This window comes from Oryctolagus cuniculus, chromosome 8, assembly GCF_964237555.1.
Source record: "Oryctolagus cuniculus chromosome 8, mOryCun1.1, whole genome shotgun sequence".
Classification (NCBI taxonomy): domain Eukaryota; kingdom Metazoa; phylum Chordata; class Mammalia; order Lagomorpha; family Leporidae; genus Oryctolagus; species Oryctolagus cuniculus.
This window is the reverse complement of record NC_091439.1, coordinates 44438210-44459931: the sequence shown is the minus strand read 5'-3', so window position 1 is coordinate 44459931 and position 21722 is coordinate 44438210. Positions and strand designations below refer to the sequence as shown.

At 39.8% G+C, this 21722-nt stretch overlaps 1 protein-coding gene across 1 annotated transcript in view; it reads right to left on the bottom strand.

Annotated features, from left to right (window-relative positions):
* PRDM5 (PR/SET domain 5) overlaps window positions 1–21722 on the bottom strand; it is a 256431-nt gene that overhangs the window by 221963 nt on the left and 12746 nt on the right. Inside the window, 1 exon segment of the mRNA XM_070047669.1 lies at window positions 15565–15648. Within this exon segment, the coding sequence (XP_069903770.1) occupies window positions 15565–15648 (84 nt within the window).

The following is a 21722-nucleotide window of genomic DNA, read 5'->3' as shown; positions in this document are numbered from 1 at the left end:
CATTAAGTAAAGATTTCAACAGTTTGCACCCACACAGAACATAAAGTGTAAAATACTGTTTCAGTACTAGTTGTAGCATTAATTCACATTGGACAACACATTAAGGACAGATTTCCCACATGAGGAGTTAAGCACACAGTGACTCCTGTTGTTGACTTAACAATTTGACACTCTTGTTTATGGCGTCAGTAATCTCCCCAGGCTCTAGTCATGAGTTGCCAAGGCTATGGAAGTCTCTTGAGTTCACTGACTTCGATCTTATTTAGACAAGGTCATAGTCAAAGTGGAAGTTCTCTCCTCCCTTCAGAGAAAGGTACCTCCTTCTTTCATGGCCCCATTCTTTCTACTGGGATCTCACTCGCAGAGATGTTTCATTTAGGTTTTTTTTTTTTTTTTTTGGCCAGAGTGTCTTGGCTTTCCATGCCTAAAATACTCTCATGGGCTCTTCAGCCAGATCCGAATGCCTTAAGGGCTGATTCTGAGGCCAGAGTGCTGTTTAGGACATCTGCCATTCTATGAGTCTGCTGTGTATCTCACTTCCCATGTTGGATCATTCTCTCCCTTTTTTATTTTATCAGTTAGTATTCACAGACACTAGTCTTGTTTGTGTGATCCCTTTGACTCTTAGACCTATCAGTGTGATCAATTGTGAACTGAAATTGATCACTGGGATTAGTGAGATGGCATTGATACATGCAATCTTGATGGGATTGTATTGGAATCCCCTGGCACATTTCTAACTCCACCATTTGGAGCAAGTCTGATTGAGCATGTCGCAAGCTGTACATCTCCTCCCTCTCTTATTCCCACTCTTATATTTAACAGGGATCACTTTTCAGTTAAATTTCAACACCTAAGAATAAATGTGTGTTGATTACAGAGAGGAAACCTGTTGAAGTGAAAGGGACACTATGAGAAACAGTGACTTGATCAGCCCTTGTCCTGACTGTTGATGTACAATTTAATACTTTATCCCTTTTAGTATTTTTTTGTTCTAGTTAATACTATTGGTTGAACGCTTTTCTTTATAAATAACCAATCTCAGGCATTCTGTTATAGCAACAGAAAATGGACTAAGATAACTACCCTAAGTCCTTACATCATATGTGATTTGTGTAGTGAAAAATAAATATCTTTGAAAACATAATAACAAGGTAGCTATATGCATCTCTACTCATTTACACTTTTCCTAAATTCACTTACACTTTCTCTCTCCTTGAAACACTTCCTCCACCCTCTAGCAATACGTGAAAGCACTCTTAGTTAAATAATTCTTTTAACCAAAAACACTTCGATTAAATGTGCTATCCAAGCTCCCTAAGCAAAACACATCAGTGACCTGGAAATAATGCAAGATATAAATACTGGACTCAGTTACCAGTGATTAAGTTTAGCCTTCTCCACCAGACTATTTTCATCTGTATAGGTAAACCCAGCACCAAATACTTCATCTGGGAAACAATAAGCTTTCAGACACACTTGTTAAAAGAACAAGTAGGCCGGCGCAGCGGCTCACTAGGCTAATCCCCCACCTTGCGGCGCCGGCACACTGGGTCCTAGTCCCGGTAGGGGCGCCGGAATCTGTCCCGGTTGCCCCTCTTCCAGGCCAGCTCTCTGCTATGGCCCGGGAAGGCAGTGAAGGATGGCCCAAGTGCTTGGGCCCTGCACCCCATGGGAGACCAGGATAAGTACCTGGCTCCTGCCATTGGATCAGCGCAATCGCCGGCTGCGGCGGCCATTGGAGGGTGAACCAATGGCAAAAGGAAGACCTTTCTCTCTGTCTCTCTCTCTCACTGTCCACTCTGCCTGTCAAAAAAAAAAAAAAAAAAAAAAAAAAAAGAACAAGTAAAGCATGGGTCATCCTCTTGTAAGCGACTACCTGAGGATATAACCTGCCCATCCTCCTTCCTCCAAGAACACTACATTTGCTCACATGGCCACCTTCTCCCGTGAAGTCTGTAATAAAGCTGACTTCCCCCACTCTAGGTTATGCTGACTGGAACAGAGCAATCTCATTACTTGTGCCAACTGGGGAATGCAGATGCTACCTACCTGTGACATGTTAGGGGAGATCTACGAAGGTGATAGCAATCTTGAAAAGGCGCTCTTGTTCCTAGGAGCCACCATCTTGCCTGAAGCCTGCCTATTATCTGCCCACTAGCTTGAGGATTAAGCCACTATCAAGATGGAAGGGTGGGAAGAACTTAGGTAACATCATTAAGCTCATTAATCAACTGTTCCTGAAGCCTGATCTATTGAAGTTCCCCTTATTTGACATAAGGAGAACTTCGTACTCAGGGAAGATAGAATTGCAGCTAATTATTTCTATTTGACAGAATTCCAATAATGCTACAAGTTGTTATCAGAACTCAAAAGATAGAGGAAGTACTCCAAGGAGACAGAAGTTGTTTTTAAGTTTTTAAGTCAAACCATCTGACCCCAAATCCCTAGCACTCTTGTAATCATACTTCAGGTTTGGCTGGCACAGTTACATAGGAGCCATCCTGCAAGAAGCAGAAAAAGGACAACAAAGGCAGAACTTCCAGGAGACAACCAACACTCACTTGCTTTGCTGTTTTCCCAAACGAGAGAACTAGCATAAGGAAGAACGCAGGATGACATCTGTTTGGGGAGTCCCAGGATTCCTCTATAGGGCTTCACAGGTAGTATTTTTCCACTAATTACTACATTAAGTGGTTCCATTTGGAACCTAAAACAAAATGTGACTGACTGCAAAAGAAAAACATTTGGTGAAGAAACTTCTTTGTTCCAAACACCTGAAAGAACTTCCATAAACAATAAAGAAAAATAAGATTTTAAACAATTGAAAACATTTTTTCCAAAAACTAAAACACATTGGAAACCTGGTACTGAGTCAAGTTCCCAACAGCAGAGCAGCTGAAATCACAAAATAACTGCAAAGAAAGGAAAAACACGTAAACAAAATGTCCAGCTTAATAATCAATGAATCAGCTCCTTAAAAAACTGTATTTCAGTCAAATTACCATCTTCATGAAAAAGAAAATGAAATGATTACAAATTAGGCAGACACAGGCTTGTAGAATACTAAAGGAGTTAATACGTTGTTACTTTTTCTAACCTCTAACTTACATGTTTTCTAAGAATAGCAATGGTAAAAACAGTTCATATATCCAAAATAATTATTAAACATGAATGACTTGAATATTAAATATGAAACAGACTTTACTCAATTATGCTTACATTCTAGATATTTTGCAAAGACCTGAGAATATGATAATAATAAGGCAATAATAAAATTATGCTCTTTCTTCAAAAGTCTACAATGTGGTACCCACACCATCCTCTCACTGCTCTCACTGTCACTCTCCAATTGCCCTATTTCAGAAGTGTCACCACCTGGGACACATATGGCTCAGGATAGATATTTAAAAATCATTTCTGACTTCTCTTTCAACAGCCACACCGTCAGCAAGCCCTTACCAGTGTGCGACATACAATATACCACCAGAAGCCAACCACTTCTCTCTATCACTGAAGCCCAAGTGCAGGCCACCCTCACATCAGACATCAGCAGTCTCTCTGTTTCGTTAATGCCTCCCTGCAACCTGTTCTCCACAAGGCAGGCTCAGTGACCTTCTCAAGGCATGAAAAGGATGACGTCATTCTCCTGCTTAAAACCTTTGAATGACTTCTTGCTGCTATCAGAGTAAATCTCCTGATCTGACCTACAAATACCTCTCTAATCCCACCCACTACTACTGCACCTTCCACCCACTAACCACTAGCATTGTTATCCTTGATCACCTCCCTGGCTTTGTTTCTGTCCTTAGAACAGACCAAATTCATGGCCATCTGGGCTACAATTGGGTGTCTTAACCCAAGTCTTCTTAATATGACTGTTTCCCTCATGGTTTAGGTCCCCCAACACAACCCGACAGCTCAGCTAAAGTAGAGCTCATGGCCTACTATCTCATTGTTCTAATTGATTTTTGGAGGTAAACTTTTGGTTGAAGTGTAACATAATTACTGAAAGGTATAGACACTTTAAGGATACAGGGCAAGGAACTCTCCCAAATTAAGCACTCTAAGTAACTAAGCACATAGATCAGGAATTAGCACCCCTGAAGTCTTCCCAGATCCCCACTTCTAATCACTACCCTCACAATGATCCAACTGCATCCCAAATTTACAAATTTCTAGATTAGCTTTAACTCTTTTTGAACTTTAAACAAATGCAATCCACGGCTTTGTCTACAGCTATTTCACTCAATGGCATCTTTCTGAAATTTATACATGTTGCTAAGCATAGTAGTAACACACTGATAATCATAAAAGTGTTTTCCAAAGTGATTCTACCAATTTGAGAACTCAGAAGCTCTCAGGGCCAGTGCTGTGGTGCAGTGGGTAAAGCCACTGCCAGCAACAACATCTCATAGGACCACAGGTTCAAGTCTGGGACTGCTCCACATGGGATCCAGCTCCCTGCTAATGTGCCTGGAAAAGCAGTGGAAAGTGGCCCACGTGCTTGGGCTCCTGCCACCCATGTGAGAGCTCTAAGCTAAAGGCTTCAACCTGACCTAGCCCCAGCTGTTGTGGCCATTTTGGGATCAGATAGAAGATCTCTGTGTGTCTCTTCCTTGCTCTCTACAACTCTGCCATTCAAATAAATAAATCATTAAAATAAAAAAATAAAGTAACAAAATAAAAACTCATCAGCAGTGCATGAGAGTTTCACGTAGTCCTTACAAACTTTTGACACTGTCTTTTTAATTTTGTCATTTTAGTGAATTCATCAATGACCTCAAGCTTTTGATTCACACTCCCCAGATGACTAAGAAGCTGAATATCTTTTCATGTTTACTGGCCAGCTGGATATCTTTTATGTGACATGAACAATTTACCAAGTTCTTCTAAGATTCCCACTTAATTTCAGTCAACATTGGAAATATTGAATATAGCCTTCTAATTGATAAATTTATTTTAAAGAAGAATTTTCAGGAACATAAAAATCCATTCTATAATATCACTTAGTATCTTCAATTTCTGCCACTTGCACTCTAAAAAGATGATATAATATCTCTTCATTCTCACCCCCAAACAAGGCAGTCACTGCCTCATAATTAATAAACATTACCCTGAATTTAGTACTGAAGCAATAGATTATGACTTCATTAGAACTGTTTGTAGAATTTATTACATTTTTGTTCTACTTCGGAAATGTCCTCACTGGATTGTCTATAAAGTCTGTCTGTTTCAAGTCCACTTATTTAAATGCTTCCTATTGGTCTTTTTCTCCCTTCAGTGACTCCAGACTAGCAAAGATTTTCTCTGACACAGATTTGGAAGTGGTCTTGATTTCTTCATTTGATGACTGAGTGAAGACTTATGTTTCAAGTTAACCCTATGAGATAAATTCAGTCACACAGAGAAATGGTCACATTTAAAGAAATTCAGAACACGATACCTTCTTTTTTCTTAATGACATTTTTGCTAGGTGTAGCATTCTTGATTGGCACTTTCGTTCAGCACCTTAAAGATATCATTCAGTTGTCTACTAGCTATTACCTTTTCTGTTAAAAGTCAGTTCTCAATGACTTTCCTTGAACATAATATCTCCTTCACTTCCTTTCTTCATTTTTCCTGGCTACTTTTAAGACTCTCTTGGGAGCCGGCACCATGGCTCACTGGGTTAATCCTCCACCTGAGGCGCCGGCATCCCATATGGGTGCCAGGTTCTAGTCCCTGTTGCTCCTCTTCCAGTCCAGCTCTCTGCTGTGGCCTGGGAACGCAGTGGGCACCTGCACCTGCATGGGAGACCAGGAGGAAGCACCTGGCTCCTGGCTTCAGATGGGCGCAGCACCTGCCGTAGCAGCCATTTGGGGGGTGAACCAATGGAAGGAAGACCTTTCTCTCTGTCTCTCTCTCTCACTGTCTGTCAAATAAATTAAAAAATATATATTATAAAAAATTTTTAAAAATGTCTTGGTTTTCAACAGTTGTACTAAGATATACCTGGATGTGACTTTCCAGATATTGACACTACATGAGGTTCATAGAGCTTCTTCAATTAGTCAGATAATGTTTCTCAACCATTCTGGAAAATTCTCATCTATTATCTCATCAAATTTGCTTCTGCCTATTTCTCTATCCTCTCCTCCAAATAGTGAAGCATGCTAACAATGATTTATTAGGTATTTTCACTGTCTCACAAGCCTATTTATAGTTTCTGTGCTTCATTTTCAGTATTTTCTATTGACTTCTTCATTAATCCTGTCTTTATCAAATCTACTGTCTAATTCAAACTCTCAGTTCTCAATTTGCTATATTTTTCTGTTCTAGAATACACATTTGCCATTTATATGATCTGAATTTTTTATCTCAATTTTTTTTACCTGCTGGTCTTATCTTTTCTTCCATTTGTAGAACATATGAGTTATGTATATTATTGAAGTCCATGACTGCCTATTCCAATCAATATATAAATCATCCATAATTGAACTTCTATTGTCCAACTTTACTCTTGGTTTTGGTCATATGGTTCTCTCTCTCTCTCTCTCTCTTTTTTTTTTTTTTTTTTTTTTTTTTTTTTACAGGCAGAGTGTACAGTGAGAGAGAGAGAGAAAGGTCTTCCTTTTGCCGTTGGTTCACCCTCCAATGGCCGCCGCGGCCTATCGAAGGCAGGAGCCAGGAGCCAGGTGCTTATCCTGGTCTCCAATGGGGTGCAGGGCCCAAGCACTTGGGCCATCCTCCACTGCACTCCCTGGCCACAGCAGAGAGCTGGCCTGGAAGAGGGGCAACCGGGACAGAATCCGGTGCCCCAACCAGGACTAGAACCTGGTGTGCCGGCACCACTAGGCGGAGGATTAGCCTATTGAGCCGTGGTGCCAGTCATATGGTTCTCTTATCATCTAGTCATTTTATATTAAATGTTGGACATTGCATTTTAAAATTTTTAGAGGATTAAAATATATTTCTCCTTAGTAGGTTGACATTGACACTTCTCTGCCCTGCCAGACAAAGCAGAAGCTGTTCATCTTAACCCAATCAGTGAGTGCCTGATTCAAAGCTGGGCCAGAATTGTAGCAGAACTCAATCTGCTTCAAGAGATGCTATTTCAGTGTATACTGCTTCCAATTCAAATTATGTTATACACAAAAGGTCTCCCTTAAGCAAGATGAGACTCCATATCATCTGATTTTTTGATGCATATGGATTGATTTACAATATCCTGCCATATGGCTTCCTAATTCTTCAAAAGTTCTGGGAAGGAGGCAGCAATGTTTTTAACTCTCTTTGACTCTCCAATATTGTTACTCCAAACCCACAAGATTCTCAAAAGCTCTACCTATCTCAACCAGGGACCCCAAATACAGGTTGGGTTCAGATTTTTACCTCTTACCCATAGTAAGAATCAGAGAAGTCTCATCATTCCACCAAGAGAAAAGAGGTTACATATTATCAATACATCTGTCTAAATTTTTCCCCTACACAGCCCTAGTCACTCAAGTATCCCTTTTTAATAGGTTTTTGATGCCCTTAAACAAACTATGTTTTTACTTATTCTCCCTTCTACAGTTGTTCTCAGCAGAAATATAGATGGTTCCAGGTTCTTTTGGAGAAAACACTATTTTATTCTTATATATCCTGTATCACTACCTACCACAACCTTACTCACTAAAGGCATTTTTAAGTCTACCATCCTCTAGTAAAACAAAAGGCCCAGAAGACAAAGGGTTTTTCCTGTATCCCTAGGGCATAATCACATTGAAGACAGACTGACTCTGGCAGTCTTTCTGTTTCTAACATATTCACTAACCATGCCTGTTTTTTTTTGTGGTGAAGAATCCCAAACAGCCAGATCATCTTCCACTATGAATAAAGAAGAAAGCTAAGTCTATATGTCTGTGTTTCCACTAAAGAACACTTATTCCCTCTTTGCATATTTCCTTGCATCCTCCCTCATGGGAAAAACAAACCAGAATCAATATACTTTAAGTCTCTCTTTTCAGCTGATTATTGAGACCCTGAAATTCTTTGAACTGGATACTAATTTGTGGTTCCTCTACCTCAGAAAAATAAAAGTTCAATATTTCTTCTCTATACTCAGTCTGCTGCCATGTAGCAGCAGATCTACCATTAGATTCAGGTTATGCTTGCCACAGCAAGCTGGAGATCTCTCTCCCATGTTCTACATTATATTCCAATCCAATTATGCTCTCTGTGACTCAGGCCATAATTCTCCACCTGGATCAAGGGTGACTATATGTACCCAACTCTTGCCATAGGTAACACAAAGATCAAGATAAAAGAAGCAGAGCATAAAGTTCCCACTGTGGCCTAGGGTCTCAGTTCCATTTCCAATCCAGCTTTTTTTGGAGCCATGTATTTAGAGAGTTAGTGCATACTTTTTAATTAAGCAGATATTTTGGTCTTCATCTGGCTCCTGTCTCCTCTTCATTGGACAGAACCAAGAAGAATGAGAAGTTACCAGTTAGGAACCACCATTATCATATAAGTGAAGTAGGGAGTAAGATTTGAGAAGGACGTTTCCAAAAATAGTACCTAGATATTTTAATTGACAACAGAGATCTTTTTAAATCCCATGAGCTAAAGAGGACCCAACTCACCTCATAAGTACAATTGTTTTGAAATGCTAATGTACCATAACTATAAGGAGATTAGTATTTGTACATGAACATTTGCAAATCTTATAATAATATACTTTGAAAGCTATATTTTGAAAATATGTCATTTACCCAGATACAAAATCTTTTTTACTGACAAAAATAAATAAAATTAAGATAATCTGATATGATGCATTTTGCAATATGCAGCTATATGAGATAGACTGTAATGTCTAATTGCCCTGGTAATATAGCTGGCCTTGGATATTGAAAGAAAAAAAAAAAAGAGTTTCCCCATCAATCCTACAGAGGATAGATTCAGGAAAATAAACCAGTGTAAAATGTTTTTGCATTTGTCAGGCTCAGGCAGGTGAAACAGACTGCTCTCACAGTACTTAGTATGTCCCACACTGTAACATCTAGAACCCTGACAATATCACAAAGCCTTTTGTAAAAGCAAATTTTATATGCTTTGTGTTTTGGGTTTTTTCCTAATTTTCCTTAAGATGAGACAAATACTTTTAGCATAAGTTAAAGATGATATAATAGGAGGCTATTAATCTATAGCTAATTAAAAACATTCGAAAATTCCTATAAATCATCACCCAGAATTAGGAAACTTCACTTGAATCTCCAGTTTTTATCTAATTCTTTAGGACTCTGCATTCTTGATTGTCTATACAGTAAGAGCTTTTCTGGACAGAAGAACTAACCCAGCATCAACATCATTGAACTTTGACATGGCATCTGGCTTCATTTGCATGATGTCACACAATTGAATAACCAACAGTATCAATAAACTGTTCAAAGACTAAGAGGCATTCACAGGCTCTGCATAACAAAGAGAGAGTAAGAGGGGACTAAGGCTTGACACCCTAGTGATATCAGAGTAGATGCAAAGTTGAGGAATGAATGACTCTCCTGGAAAAGTCAGGATGACACCCAGCTTTGAGAACTGAGCAGGACAGTTTCTCCACAAAATCTCTTGCTAGGGCCCAATGCTATGGTGTAGTGGGTATAGCCACCACCTGCAGTGCTGGCATCCCATATGGGTGTCAGTTGGAATCTTGGCTGCTCCACTTCTGCTCCAGCTCTCTGTTATGGCCTGAGTAAAGCAGAAGAAGATGGCCTAAGTTCTTAGGTTCCTGCATCCACATGGGAGATTCTGAAGAAGCTCCTGGCTCCTGGCTTTGGATCTTCCCAGCTTAGGCCACTGCGGCCATCTGGGGAGTGAACCAGCACATGGAAGACTTTCTTTCTCTCTCTCTCTCCTTCTCTCCCCCCGCCACCCAGCATCTGCCTCTCTGTAACTGTGCCTTTCAAATAAATAAATCTTAAAAAAAAAAAAAATACTCACTTTGAAGAATCAAGGGAAGATGCATAGACAATGGGGTTAAGCTGCCTGGAGAAATCAGATTCTGGATTCACCAGTGGCCACTTTTGAACACCTGCATAATGGTTGCAGCAGGTGGCAAGGAAAACATACAAATTGTGCTACATTTTTCAGATGCCAACAGTTAAAGATATGTGCTGGCAGCATAGTCAGATCCTCAAAAGAAGTATTTGAACTCTTGTTTAAAATACCTAAGAAAATAGTACAGAAAGGGAAGGCATTGGAGATTTAAAAACAAAGGATTACTGAGAGTGTTAGCAGTGGTACTTGAATGGACTTTGGCCTTTGAGAGAGTCTGAGTGAGCAGAGGGTGAAAGGAAATGTATCTCAAGCTCCAAAACACCTGGCAAAAGTAAGCATCAGTTAAGAACATAACACAGACAAGTAGGCATGTCCCAACAAACCGTCAATGAGATGCATTTACAATCAACACTGTTTCCCAAACTCAAATTCTACAACTGGTCTAAGCCATGAGAAATCCACAATTCTGCTAAAAACTTATTTTTGAAAGAAAAGTAAAAACCTAAAGTAATGGGGTGGATATCTGGTGCAGTGGTTAAGTTATCATTTTGGAACATCTACATCCCACATTGGAATGCCTGAGTTCAAGTCCCAGATCTGCTTCCAATGCCAGCTTCCTGTTACTGTACACTCTAGGCAGTAGTGACAGCCCAAGTACCTGGGTCCTTGCCACCCATGTGGGAGACTTGCACTGAGTTCTTGGCTTCTGGCTTCAGCCTGGCGTGGCCTTGTCTTTTGTGGACATTTGGGGAGTGAACCAGTAGATGGGAGATTTCTCTCTCTCTCTGCCTTTCAAGTAGATAAAAATAAATGAATTTTAAAGAAAAACCTGAGGCCATCAAGAAGCATTAAGGAGAGACAAGACTGAGTCTCTTTGGACACCTGGTTTAAGACCTGGTGGCCAATACAAAAAGAGATGAGTACTGGTGAGTTCTCTGAAGCAGGGCCAATGCAGGTTCTAAACTACACCTCTGGAGAGAAAGGAGGAGGCTGCAGCTCACAGTGTCAGGACTCCCCTCTGATCCCAACAGCCCTTAGGACACTTCTGTCAGTTAATAGGGGCTCATAACGGGCTCCATTCTGACTGCTACCTCCAAGTTCTCTGGTATGAAATGGCCACCCAGTAGCTCCTGGTCTTGGCCACCCAAACCACTAGCACCACAAGCAAAGTTCAGGGATAAACTGACAAAGAGCTATGCCATAAGATGTCCCATATGCCCTCAAGTTCCAGACACACAAAACAGGCAACGACAAGTCAGCCGGAGAAAGCCTGCTTTTAAGAGCTGCATGTGGTTAGTAATGCAGCCACGGGGCTTACTAGAAATGACTTCAGTGACCAGTTCCAGTTGATCAGAACAGGGAAGGCTCATTATTGCTCTTTGAGAGGCCTTACAGGGCTACATAAGAAGTTCCAGAAGTAGCAGAGGTAATTCTCCAACCTCTGCATTCTTTTGAAGCCCGGCACCTCCACAGATAAAATAATAAAAAGGACTCTCAATTGTTTAACTCATGGTTGGGAGGCAGCTCATTGATTTACTGCAATAAAGAGTAAGAATAAAGTCAGAAGCTTTTGCAGTCCCAAAGGGTGGACTGCTTTCCAAATGATCTCCTAGAAAAACAGCCTCCCCTGCACTCCCCAGCAGCACAGCAGACAAGAAACTGACAGAGAAGAGACTGGCTGACAACCCAAAAGGAAAGAGCCTAAGAGGAGAGACAGCCAAAGGGAGAAAGGAATACTACATGCCTTAGTTAAAGCAAAGGTTTTGGGTGGGAGCTGGCATTGTGGTGTCCCAGGTAAAGCAGCCTCCTGCCACGCCAGCATCCCATATGGGCACCAGTTCCTGTCCCAGCTGCTTCACTTCTGATCCAGCTCCCTGATAATGGCCTGGGAAAAGCAGCAGAAAATGACCCAAGTATTTGGGCCCCAGCCACCCACATGGGAGACTCTACGATAAAGTTCCTCACTCCTGGCCCAGCATGGGTCACTGCAGCCAGCTGGGGAGTAAACCAGCAGATCAAGGTTCTCTCTCTCTCTCTCTCTCTCTCTCCCTCTCTTTCTCTTTCTCTTTGTAACTATGACTTTCAAATAAATAAATAGATAATTGATAACAAAAAAAAAGCCTTGGGTGAAAAGCAAAGGTTTGAAGGAAAAAGACTCCTCATCAATACCCTTATCAAACTCCTGAATTATATAACCTGTACATAAAGTATTGATTCTAAACAGGAACATAAAACAATCATGATGTGAACATAACATCACCTGAGTATATAAAATCGAGCTCTTGAGGGGTGGGCAGAGGATATTAGTGCAGAAGAACAGAATCATAATGAAAAGACAGTAAAGAACCACAACAACAGACAATGCAAAACTAGATGATCTACTGCTGAACTTTTCAGTGACATACAGTTGAAAAAAAAGCCTTAAATTTCTTACAGGTCCTTCCAAAATAAAAATTACAATCCTTATCTATTCAACAATAACTCATAACCAGCTATGGGAAGTATTTATCTGATCTATCACACTAAAACCTTCAGACAACAAAACACTATCAAAAGTCATTAATAACTTCTTAAACAATTGCTATTTTTGTCATTTATAACTTATTTGTTATCTTTTTGGGGGGTCACATAAACAGGTAATGTTTGAAAACCTTTAATAGTAAAATAATTATTAACTGTTGAGAAAATTAAGCCTTACAGAAAAATACTGAAAGGCATTAATATTTTTACATTCAAAAAATAAACAAAACAGCAGGCTAAATTAAAACATTATCAATAACAAATTATGGTAAGCACAACATTAATTTCCATTTTTCATCACTTGCACTGTAGAAAATTTTCTAGGGCACCTACATCCCTCACTTCAAGCAGTTCCAGCAATTAGGATGATGTTTATGAATGTATTTTACAGGGCCATCACTGTGTCATAGCAGGTAAAGCCCACTTACAATCGAGCTCCCTGCTAACGCATCTGGGAAAGCAGCTGAGCCTGGCCTAAGTGCTTGGGCCACTGCACCTCGTGGGAGACTCTGAAGAAGCTCCTGGCTCCTGGCTTCAGAACGGCCCTGCTCCAGCCATTGGGGCCATTTGGGGGGTGAACCAGCGTTAGAAGATCTCTCTCCCTCTGTCTCTTCCTCTCTCTCTCTCTGTAACTCTGCCTTTCAAATAAATAAATCAATCTTAAAACAAAAACATAGTTTACTTGATAGTAATACACAATGATAATTTTATGTGTCAACTTGGTTTGGCTATAGAACCCAATTATTTAATCAAACATTAACCTAGATGTCACAGTGTGTGTATTTTGTAGCATATGGTAAACATCTACATCTAGTAGCGTAAATTAAGGAGATTACCTCCCACAACAGCTGGCCTTATCCAATCAGCTGAAGGCTCTAAAAGCAAAATCTGAGGTTTCTTAGAGAAGAAATTCTGCCCAAATATTGTTGCACCAACTCCTGTCTGAGTTTCAAGCTTGAAGGCCTGCCCTAGAGATTTCAGGCATTGTAATGTTTTTCTTAGAAGTTTCTATTGTTGTTGGTGCTGGTGGTGATTTGAGTTCAGAGAGAGAGAAAGAATTCCCAACCACTGGTTCACCCCTCAAATGCCTGTTACAGCAGGACCCAGGCCATGCTGAACACAGTTTTAGCAGAAAATTGTAATGGGAAACAGAGCAGAGAATGGAACCCAGGCACGCTGATATGGAAGGCAGGTATTTTCCCAGATCAAATGCCTACCCTTCAGACATGCTTTAAAAAATTAATTAATTTATTTGAAAGCTGAATCACAAGGAGAGAGAGAGAGAAAGAGAGAGAGAGAGAGAGAGAATCAATCTTCCACCCATTGGTTCATTCCCCAAATGACCAGCAGTGGGCCAGCCAAAGCCAGTACCCTGGAACTCCTTCTAGGTCTCCCACATGAGTGCAGGGGTCCAAACACTTGGGCCATCTTCCGCTGCTTTCCAGGTACATTAGCTGGGAATGGGATCAGAAGTGGAGCATCCAGCACTTGAACTAGTGTTGCAGGTGTTGCAGGCAGAGGCTTAACTAGCTGGCTCCTCAGACATGCTTTTGTACACACAACACACACACACACACACACACACACACAGAGTACTTCAAAAAGCCTGTAGAAAATGGAATTAAAGAGGAGTGGGCAAATGCAATGCCTTCAAAAAGTTCTTGGAAAATGCTTATTATGAAAAATATATGCACAGATTTCAAAATTTTCTTTCGCCAAAATAAACATATTTTAATTCCTTTTTTCCATGAGATTTTTCAAATACTCTTATTTGTGTATGTGTAAAACATCCAACTGCATTTCTCCACAACCTTTTTTAAATACCCTTACTGTGCATACACACACACATGTGTTTTTGTATGGTGTGTGTAAAATATCCTATTGGATCTGCTTCTATGGAGACTCTGATCCTTATACAGTAAGATGAATGTTCTGGCCGGCGCCGTGGCTCACTAGGCTAATCCTCCGCCTTGCGGTGCTGGCACACCGGGTTCTTGTCCCGGTCGGGGCACCAGATTCTGTCCCAGTGGCCCCTCTTCCAGGCCAGCTCTCTGCTGTGGCCCGGGAGTGCAGTGGAGGATGGCTCAAGTACTTGGGCCCTGCACCCCATGGGAGACCAGGAGAAGCACCTGGCTCTTGGCTTCAGATCAGCACAGTGCGCCGGCTGCAGCGGCCATTGGAGGGTGAACCAACAGCAAAAGGAAGACCTTTCTCTCTGTCTCTCTCTCTCACTGTCCACTCTGCCTGTCAAAAAAAAAAAAAAGATGAATGTTCTATGTGCACTTCTCTACTCTTAGTATTTCAATTTTTCCTGATTTTTATGATCCCAAACAATGTTACCCACACTTATCTCAGCTTTTGTCCTTCTCATAGAACACATCTAATGTAATTTTTGGTGATGAACTTTCCAAGTTTTGTTTTGGCAGTCTCTACACATATGCTTTATTCCCATCCCTCTGGCCTTTCTTCTACTAGATAGAAAAAAACAGCAATAGATATAATTGGCATAAACTAGGTCGTCCATTCTCATAATACAGATATATACCTGAGTATATGGATCTCTCCTTACTTAGGGGAACTGTAGATTTCTAAAGACTCTGCAACATGAAGGTAATGTACATTTCATGGTAGTGTTTCTGTTCCAAAATGGAACTCAGAATTGTTTCTATACAATTAGAACTGCAATTGGAAAACAGAAACTGATACAAAGTTCCACACACAAAAATCAATTCTAAGTCCAGTGCATTCTTATTTTGAAATCCAAACACTCATCTACATGGAAAACTCTTGCTCAGTGTTGAACTCTTTACTTTGAGTTCTAAAAAAATTGTCTAGTAAAATATTTTAACAGTCTTGTTTTTTTTAAGTGCTACACTTTCAAGTTACTTGGATTCTTCAAAATTAAAACAGTTCAATTCGTAAATATTCAACTGGAGCTGATTTCAATTAAGGTTTCCTAGAAATGCATTAAATAGTATAAAGACAAACATATTTTAATATTTAAACTAACAATCTCAAGCTTACCTCCCACATCAGTCTGTAATCCATATTTTCATCCAAATCTTCAGGCATTCTCTTCTCTCCAGCAAATGGCCCAAACTTTTCACCCTAAGAAGCAACAATTATATTGAAAAAGGATTAGCACAGTGATCAAGTTACTAAAATAAACCATTTTTTATTTTTTTCCAAGTTGTCACGCATAATGATTGAAACACTTTAAAAAAATCCTCACTAATTTATACAACACAAATGTTGATATACTTAAAATCCAATTTAATCCGGTTTTAGCCTAAGAATCTGAATCTGAACACAGGAGGCAACCTAAAAGGGTTAAACTGCTCAACTTTCAAATTCTGACAAGGCACTGAACATGGTTCCTCACATGTTTCAATTCTCTTCATTGCCTCGGGCAAGTAGTCTTAAAATGAAAATCACTGAGTTTTGCCTGACTTGAGAGACAAGCCCACCAGGCAGAACATCACCTGTTTTCCATAAAAATCATAAATCCATCCCTATTATGCACAAGAAAGAAGTATGGTTGCCATTCTCAAAGGAAGACTATTCATAAATAAAGCTTAAATTCACCTGCCAATCTTTCCAACAGTGAAGAAGGCACATGTTACAGAAGGGTCTCTCAAAGGGTTTGCTTTGAAGCCCACCTGCATGAGAAATCTCAAACAGACAATGTGGGAGTGGGACATGGGGAGCTAAATTTTTTTAAAAGATTTTTATTTATTTTAAAGGAAAAGTTAGAGACCAAGAAAGACAGACAGTGAGACAGAGAAAGAGAAAGCTCTTTCTTCCACTTTGATTTATTCCCCAAATGGCTGCAACAGACAGGGCTGGAGCAGGATGAAGCCAACAACCAGGAGCTTCACTAGGTCCCTTATGTGGGAGGCAGGGGCCCAAGTATTTGCATCATCTCCCACTGCTTTTCCAGGTGCATTAGCAAGGAGTTGGATCAGAAGCCGAGTATCTGGTGCTCAAATTAGTGCTCATATGGGATGCCAGCATTGCAGGCAGTGGCTTAATCAGCTAAGCCACAACACCAGCCCCCTGGAGCTGCATATTAGTGAGTGGCTACCTGAGACCCACTGGAGTAGCACAAGTGTGGAACCTGTGAGGGGTTGGCCCCTCAGTCTGCCCTGCAAGGAACTAGCAGGCCATTTTCAATGGGCAAGGGACACACTTCTCTCTAAGGTGACAAAAGCAAGGACTGCATAGACACAGAGAGTGAGTTGTGTTAATCCAGCCAGAGTCTGTAGAAATGTGGGCAGAGAGGACCCGGAGCCACCCTTACCTTTTGGACCTTCCTCCAACTTGCCTGAGACCATTTTTTTACTTCTGTTAGCAAGGAAGTGGAGGAAGCAAAAACAAAATCCCTGGGGGAACTTTTGATGAACCTCACTGGGGGTGAAGTAACATTTCAGTGTTTTAAGAAATACAAATTACTCAGTGAACAACAGAAACCAATTCCTGGGAAGAGTAAAATTTTAAACCTTAATAAGTATCAGGTTTCATTTTTTTTTAGTCTTTAGTAAGAAATACATTTTGCATCGCCACCTACCATATTCACACATATACAGAGAAACACACATGTAAAACTAAAATACAAATTTCTTAAAAGAGTACTACCCCTATTCTGTACAATGTATTCCCCTGTTTTCTACTGTTTTACTTTACTTTTTAAAAAAATTAGTTTTGACCAATAAATTAATTTCAAAGGCTGGCGCTGTGGCTCAGCAGGTTAACACCCTGGCCTGAGGTGCCAGCATCCCATATGGGTGCTGGTTCGAGACCCCGGCTGCTCCACTTCCAATCCAGCTCTCTGCTGCGGCTTGGGAAGACAGTGAAGGATGTCAAAAGTCCTTGGGTCCCTGCGCCCACGTGGGAGACCTGGAAGAAGCTCCTGGCTCCTGGCTTTGGATTGGCACAATTCCGGTTGTTGCGGCCAATTGGGGAGTGAACCATCAGATGGAAGACCTCTCTCTCTCTCTCTCTCTCTCTGCCTCTCCTTTCTCTGTGTAACTCTTTCAAATAAATAAATAAATCTTTAAAAAAATTAATTTCAGAATTCACCAATGTGCAGGAATCCACAAAAAATCCACATAAAAACACTAAAGGGGCCTGATTTTGTAGCCCAGACATGGGCATTTCACATCTGAATGCTGGCTACTCTGCTTCTCATCCAGATTCCTGTTAATGTGCCTGTGAAGGCAATGGAAGATGGTAAAAGTGCTTAGGCTCCTGCCACCAATGTGGGAGAGCTGGCTGGAGTTCCTGTCTGCTGACTTCTGCCTGGCCTAGACCTGGCTGTGGCAGCCCCTTGGGAAGTGAACTAACATGGTAGAAATCTATGTCTCTTTCGATTTCTCTCTCTGTCTCTCTCTCTCTCTCTCTTTCCTCTTTCCCTCCATCTTTCTACTACTCTTTCAAATAAATGAATATTTTTTAAAAAGCCACATAGGAGAGGGGCTGATAATGTGGCATAGTGGATGGACAAAACTGCCAGCTGTGATGCTGCCATCCCATATGGGCACTGGTTCATTCCTATCCTGGCTGCTCCACTTCCAATCTAGCTCCCTGCTAATGGGTTAAAAAGGGAAGTGAAAGATGTCTCAAGTGTTTGGATTCCCACCACCCCTGTGGGAGACCCAGATGAAGGACCTGGTTCCTAGCTTCCACATGGACCAGCCCCAGCTGCTGCAGCCATCTGGAGAGTAAACAAGTAGATAAAAGATCTCTCTCTCTCTCTCTCTCTTTCTCTCTCTCTCTCTTTCTCTCTCTCTCTCTTTCTCTCTTTTTCTCTCTCTTTCTCTTTCTCTCCCACCCCCACCTCCTTCTCTGTAACTCTGATTTAAAAAAAAAATATTTTTAAGAAAGAAAAAACACAAAGGAGATAAATTTATAAGTATAGTCATCTCTGACTTTGATGAGATTTCCTTCAAAAGTACACTAGCAAGTATATTATAATATTTGATCAAAAAAACTTGAGTTTCTGGGGTGAAAGACTACAAAAATTTAAACAGCCAACTCTCAGTTTACCCATACTACCTTGGTGAGAAACAATACAGATATTTAAAACATAATTTATCCTTAGTTTTAGACCCACTTGACCCTCTCTCACTAAGAAGATTTCCACTAGGGATTCTAGCACCTGCCACACACCTTTCTCTAACTCTTGGTTCACTGTTGTCTGTTACACAAATGACATTTCCTTAAAATTGTAGTTATCAATTGCATTTTACTCACCATTTCTATGAAGATTATAACATATTAAGTTAGAATACTTAGTTTAGAATATTTAGGTTAGAATCTCCATTGGAAATGGACTGCTTGGGCAGCATACCCATAAAAGAAAAAGTGGAGTATACATCCCACATACATGTAATTATTTTTCCTTTGGGTTGAGTCATATGAAATTGACAAGTTCTCATATAAGTCATCCCAAATAAACTACATATATGTGCATTAGTATACTAAATGCCTAAGATGAGATTCATACTTAATGGCAGGAAAAAGGCTATATGTTTCAATCAATTTTGAAGACTAAAAAATTTCTACTTGACTTCTGGTCATTGTCTTTCCTTTTTTGAAATAAAGCTCTTGAAGATCCCATTCTAGCAGCTGGAAAACTTTGGGCTCTCTCCCTTTCTGGCTGTTTCTGCATACTAATATTACCTTTAATCTATGATTCCTTCTCATGAACCCTCCTAGAATTCCTCTCATCTATCTCAAAGGTCACCATCTCAATATATATTATAATTTATATATATATATTATATTTTAGGCAAGATATATATATTTATATATATATATATTATAATTTAGGCAAGAGGGCAGGGCAGTCTCAGAAACCCAATTGTAGATATGTAAATGACATATATGAGAGTGGCCAGAACTGGAAAGGGCATGCCCACCTGAGAAGTCTCCCTATTCCAACTAAATGCTACAACATCACATTTTGAGAGGTATCTGCAATACTTTCAGAGGCTGACAACTCACATTTATATGTGAAATCACATCTCTCTATATTGGTAATTAATTCCAAGTTTTCAAAATTTTGTGGGATAAATTAAACATGACTTCAAGATAAATTAAACCTCCACACTATACACCAAACTGTTAGAGTCAAATTCATCTCTCAGACTGATCCCACACCCAGTCCACAATGGGATTTCTTTGTTTCTATTCAAACCACTTCTCAACAAAACAGATAATTAATCTATTCAATCTGTTACCCACTGGACTAGACAGTAACTTTTAATAAACAAAAAGTATATGATTGCAAAAATGTGGACCATTCTCTCTTATTTCACTTAATATTACTAGAAAGGAGTTGAAAGTAAGATATCTCTCTTATAGCACCAGCTAAACTCTCAGGAGTCTTGAACCATAATTCTTGTGCTCCTGTTAGCTAGGGCACAGATGCCTCAAACTTCTTAAGCCTCAATTTCCTCAACTATAAGACTCTGGGGTTTGAATTAGTTGATTTTGAGATTCTTTCCAGTTGTAAATTTCCATTAAAAAGAGTTTCCAAGGCCAAAGTAGGAATAATTTGGAAATCAAAGAGAACAACAGCATCACAGATTGAAACAATTAACAAATTCCTAAATTCATAATGACTGTCAGAAAGAAAAAAAAGAAAATTAAAAAAGAACAACTCATTTGCCATCATTATTAAAATCATTAAACATTATTTAATTTAAATTATTAATTATTTAAAGGTCAAGACAGACAGTAGCAATGGATGACAGAGAGTGGAATGCCCATTTCCACTTACATAAAGGGAGAATTATCTGCGTTAGCAAGTCACCATTTGAAATCCCTAATATAGTTGATTTGGGCAACGATTATCAATGTTTGCTAAAACCATTAAGTATAAGGTTAACAGTGAAAAAGATATCCACCAGGAAGAGCCCAGAGATTACTTACTGATCACGAAGGAGAAATAGTACCTGTACAATAGAAAAATCACCTTAACCCAGTATGGGTTTCTCATTAACAGTGAGAAAGTGAGACAGCATATGCCCCCTGCTACAATGGAGTACCAAGTAAACCAGTAAGTACTTCATGATGTATTTTTGCCAAAAATCTTTACATTTAACTTCCAGATTAAAGAAATACCAAAGATACAGAAGCAAGCTAAATAAAGCACTGGGGGTGGGAAGAAAGGCACATAAATTCAGATGCCAGATACACTATAAACAACTGCCTGATCTCAACAAGTCATTGTTATTAAAAGGGGGAGGACAGAGGGAAAGCCGCCAAAAGACATTGAATGGACATTGCCAAAGGCAATGTGTGGTCCTTGATGGGTCATGGCTCAAAAATAAGTTTCTATGAAAACATTTTGGCGGCACCTACAGTAATGTGAATATGAACTAGTGGTAGCAAACACTAGGAAATCGTGATTGCTTTTGTTAGATGTTAAAATGCTTTAATAGCTATTTAGGAGAATGTCTTTGTGCTGAGGCATAAAGGGTGAATTGTCATAATGTGCGTAATTTACTTTGAAATTGTTCAGCAAATAAAAATACATACATACAGATGAAATAATGATATTTAAGTGAATCAGTCTGCAGTTTCAATCATTTAAATTTGAAATCATGATAATTTTTCACAGAAGGAGTCTAGGGTCCCCACTTAGAATTTAATTGCGTTTCTTTGTTAAAATACCATGCATGTCTGTGCTCTTGCAATGCAATCAGGCCTTCAACAATATATTAAATGCATTCCTAAAATGTTCAATATGAAAAAAGCCCAATCTTCTTTTCCTGCTGTGAATGTCAGTCTCCCTATGTCCATTATCCTTAGTATTAGAACACTGACCTTGTTAAAGATACTAATACATCCAGGTGGAAAACTGCAAATATCTGGAGGAGATGAGAGCTAATGACCTACAAGCAGAAATCATTCTATGGAACTGCTACAAAAGTTCTTAGGTGAAGCTGAGTCAAATGGGAACTATGCCCTCTGCCTCCGTTATTACCTCTTTCTATACATCTGGAATATGAGTATGACAGTGGGCACTGAAGCAGCCATCTTGAAGCCAAGAGAATTGCAAAGACTTCCACCTTGACATTTTAAGTCACTGAACCTAAGGTAGTGAATTCTACCTGTCAACTTGCTGTTGTAGGGACAAAACATAAATGCTAAAGTTCTTACTATTGCAGCTGTTT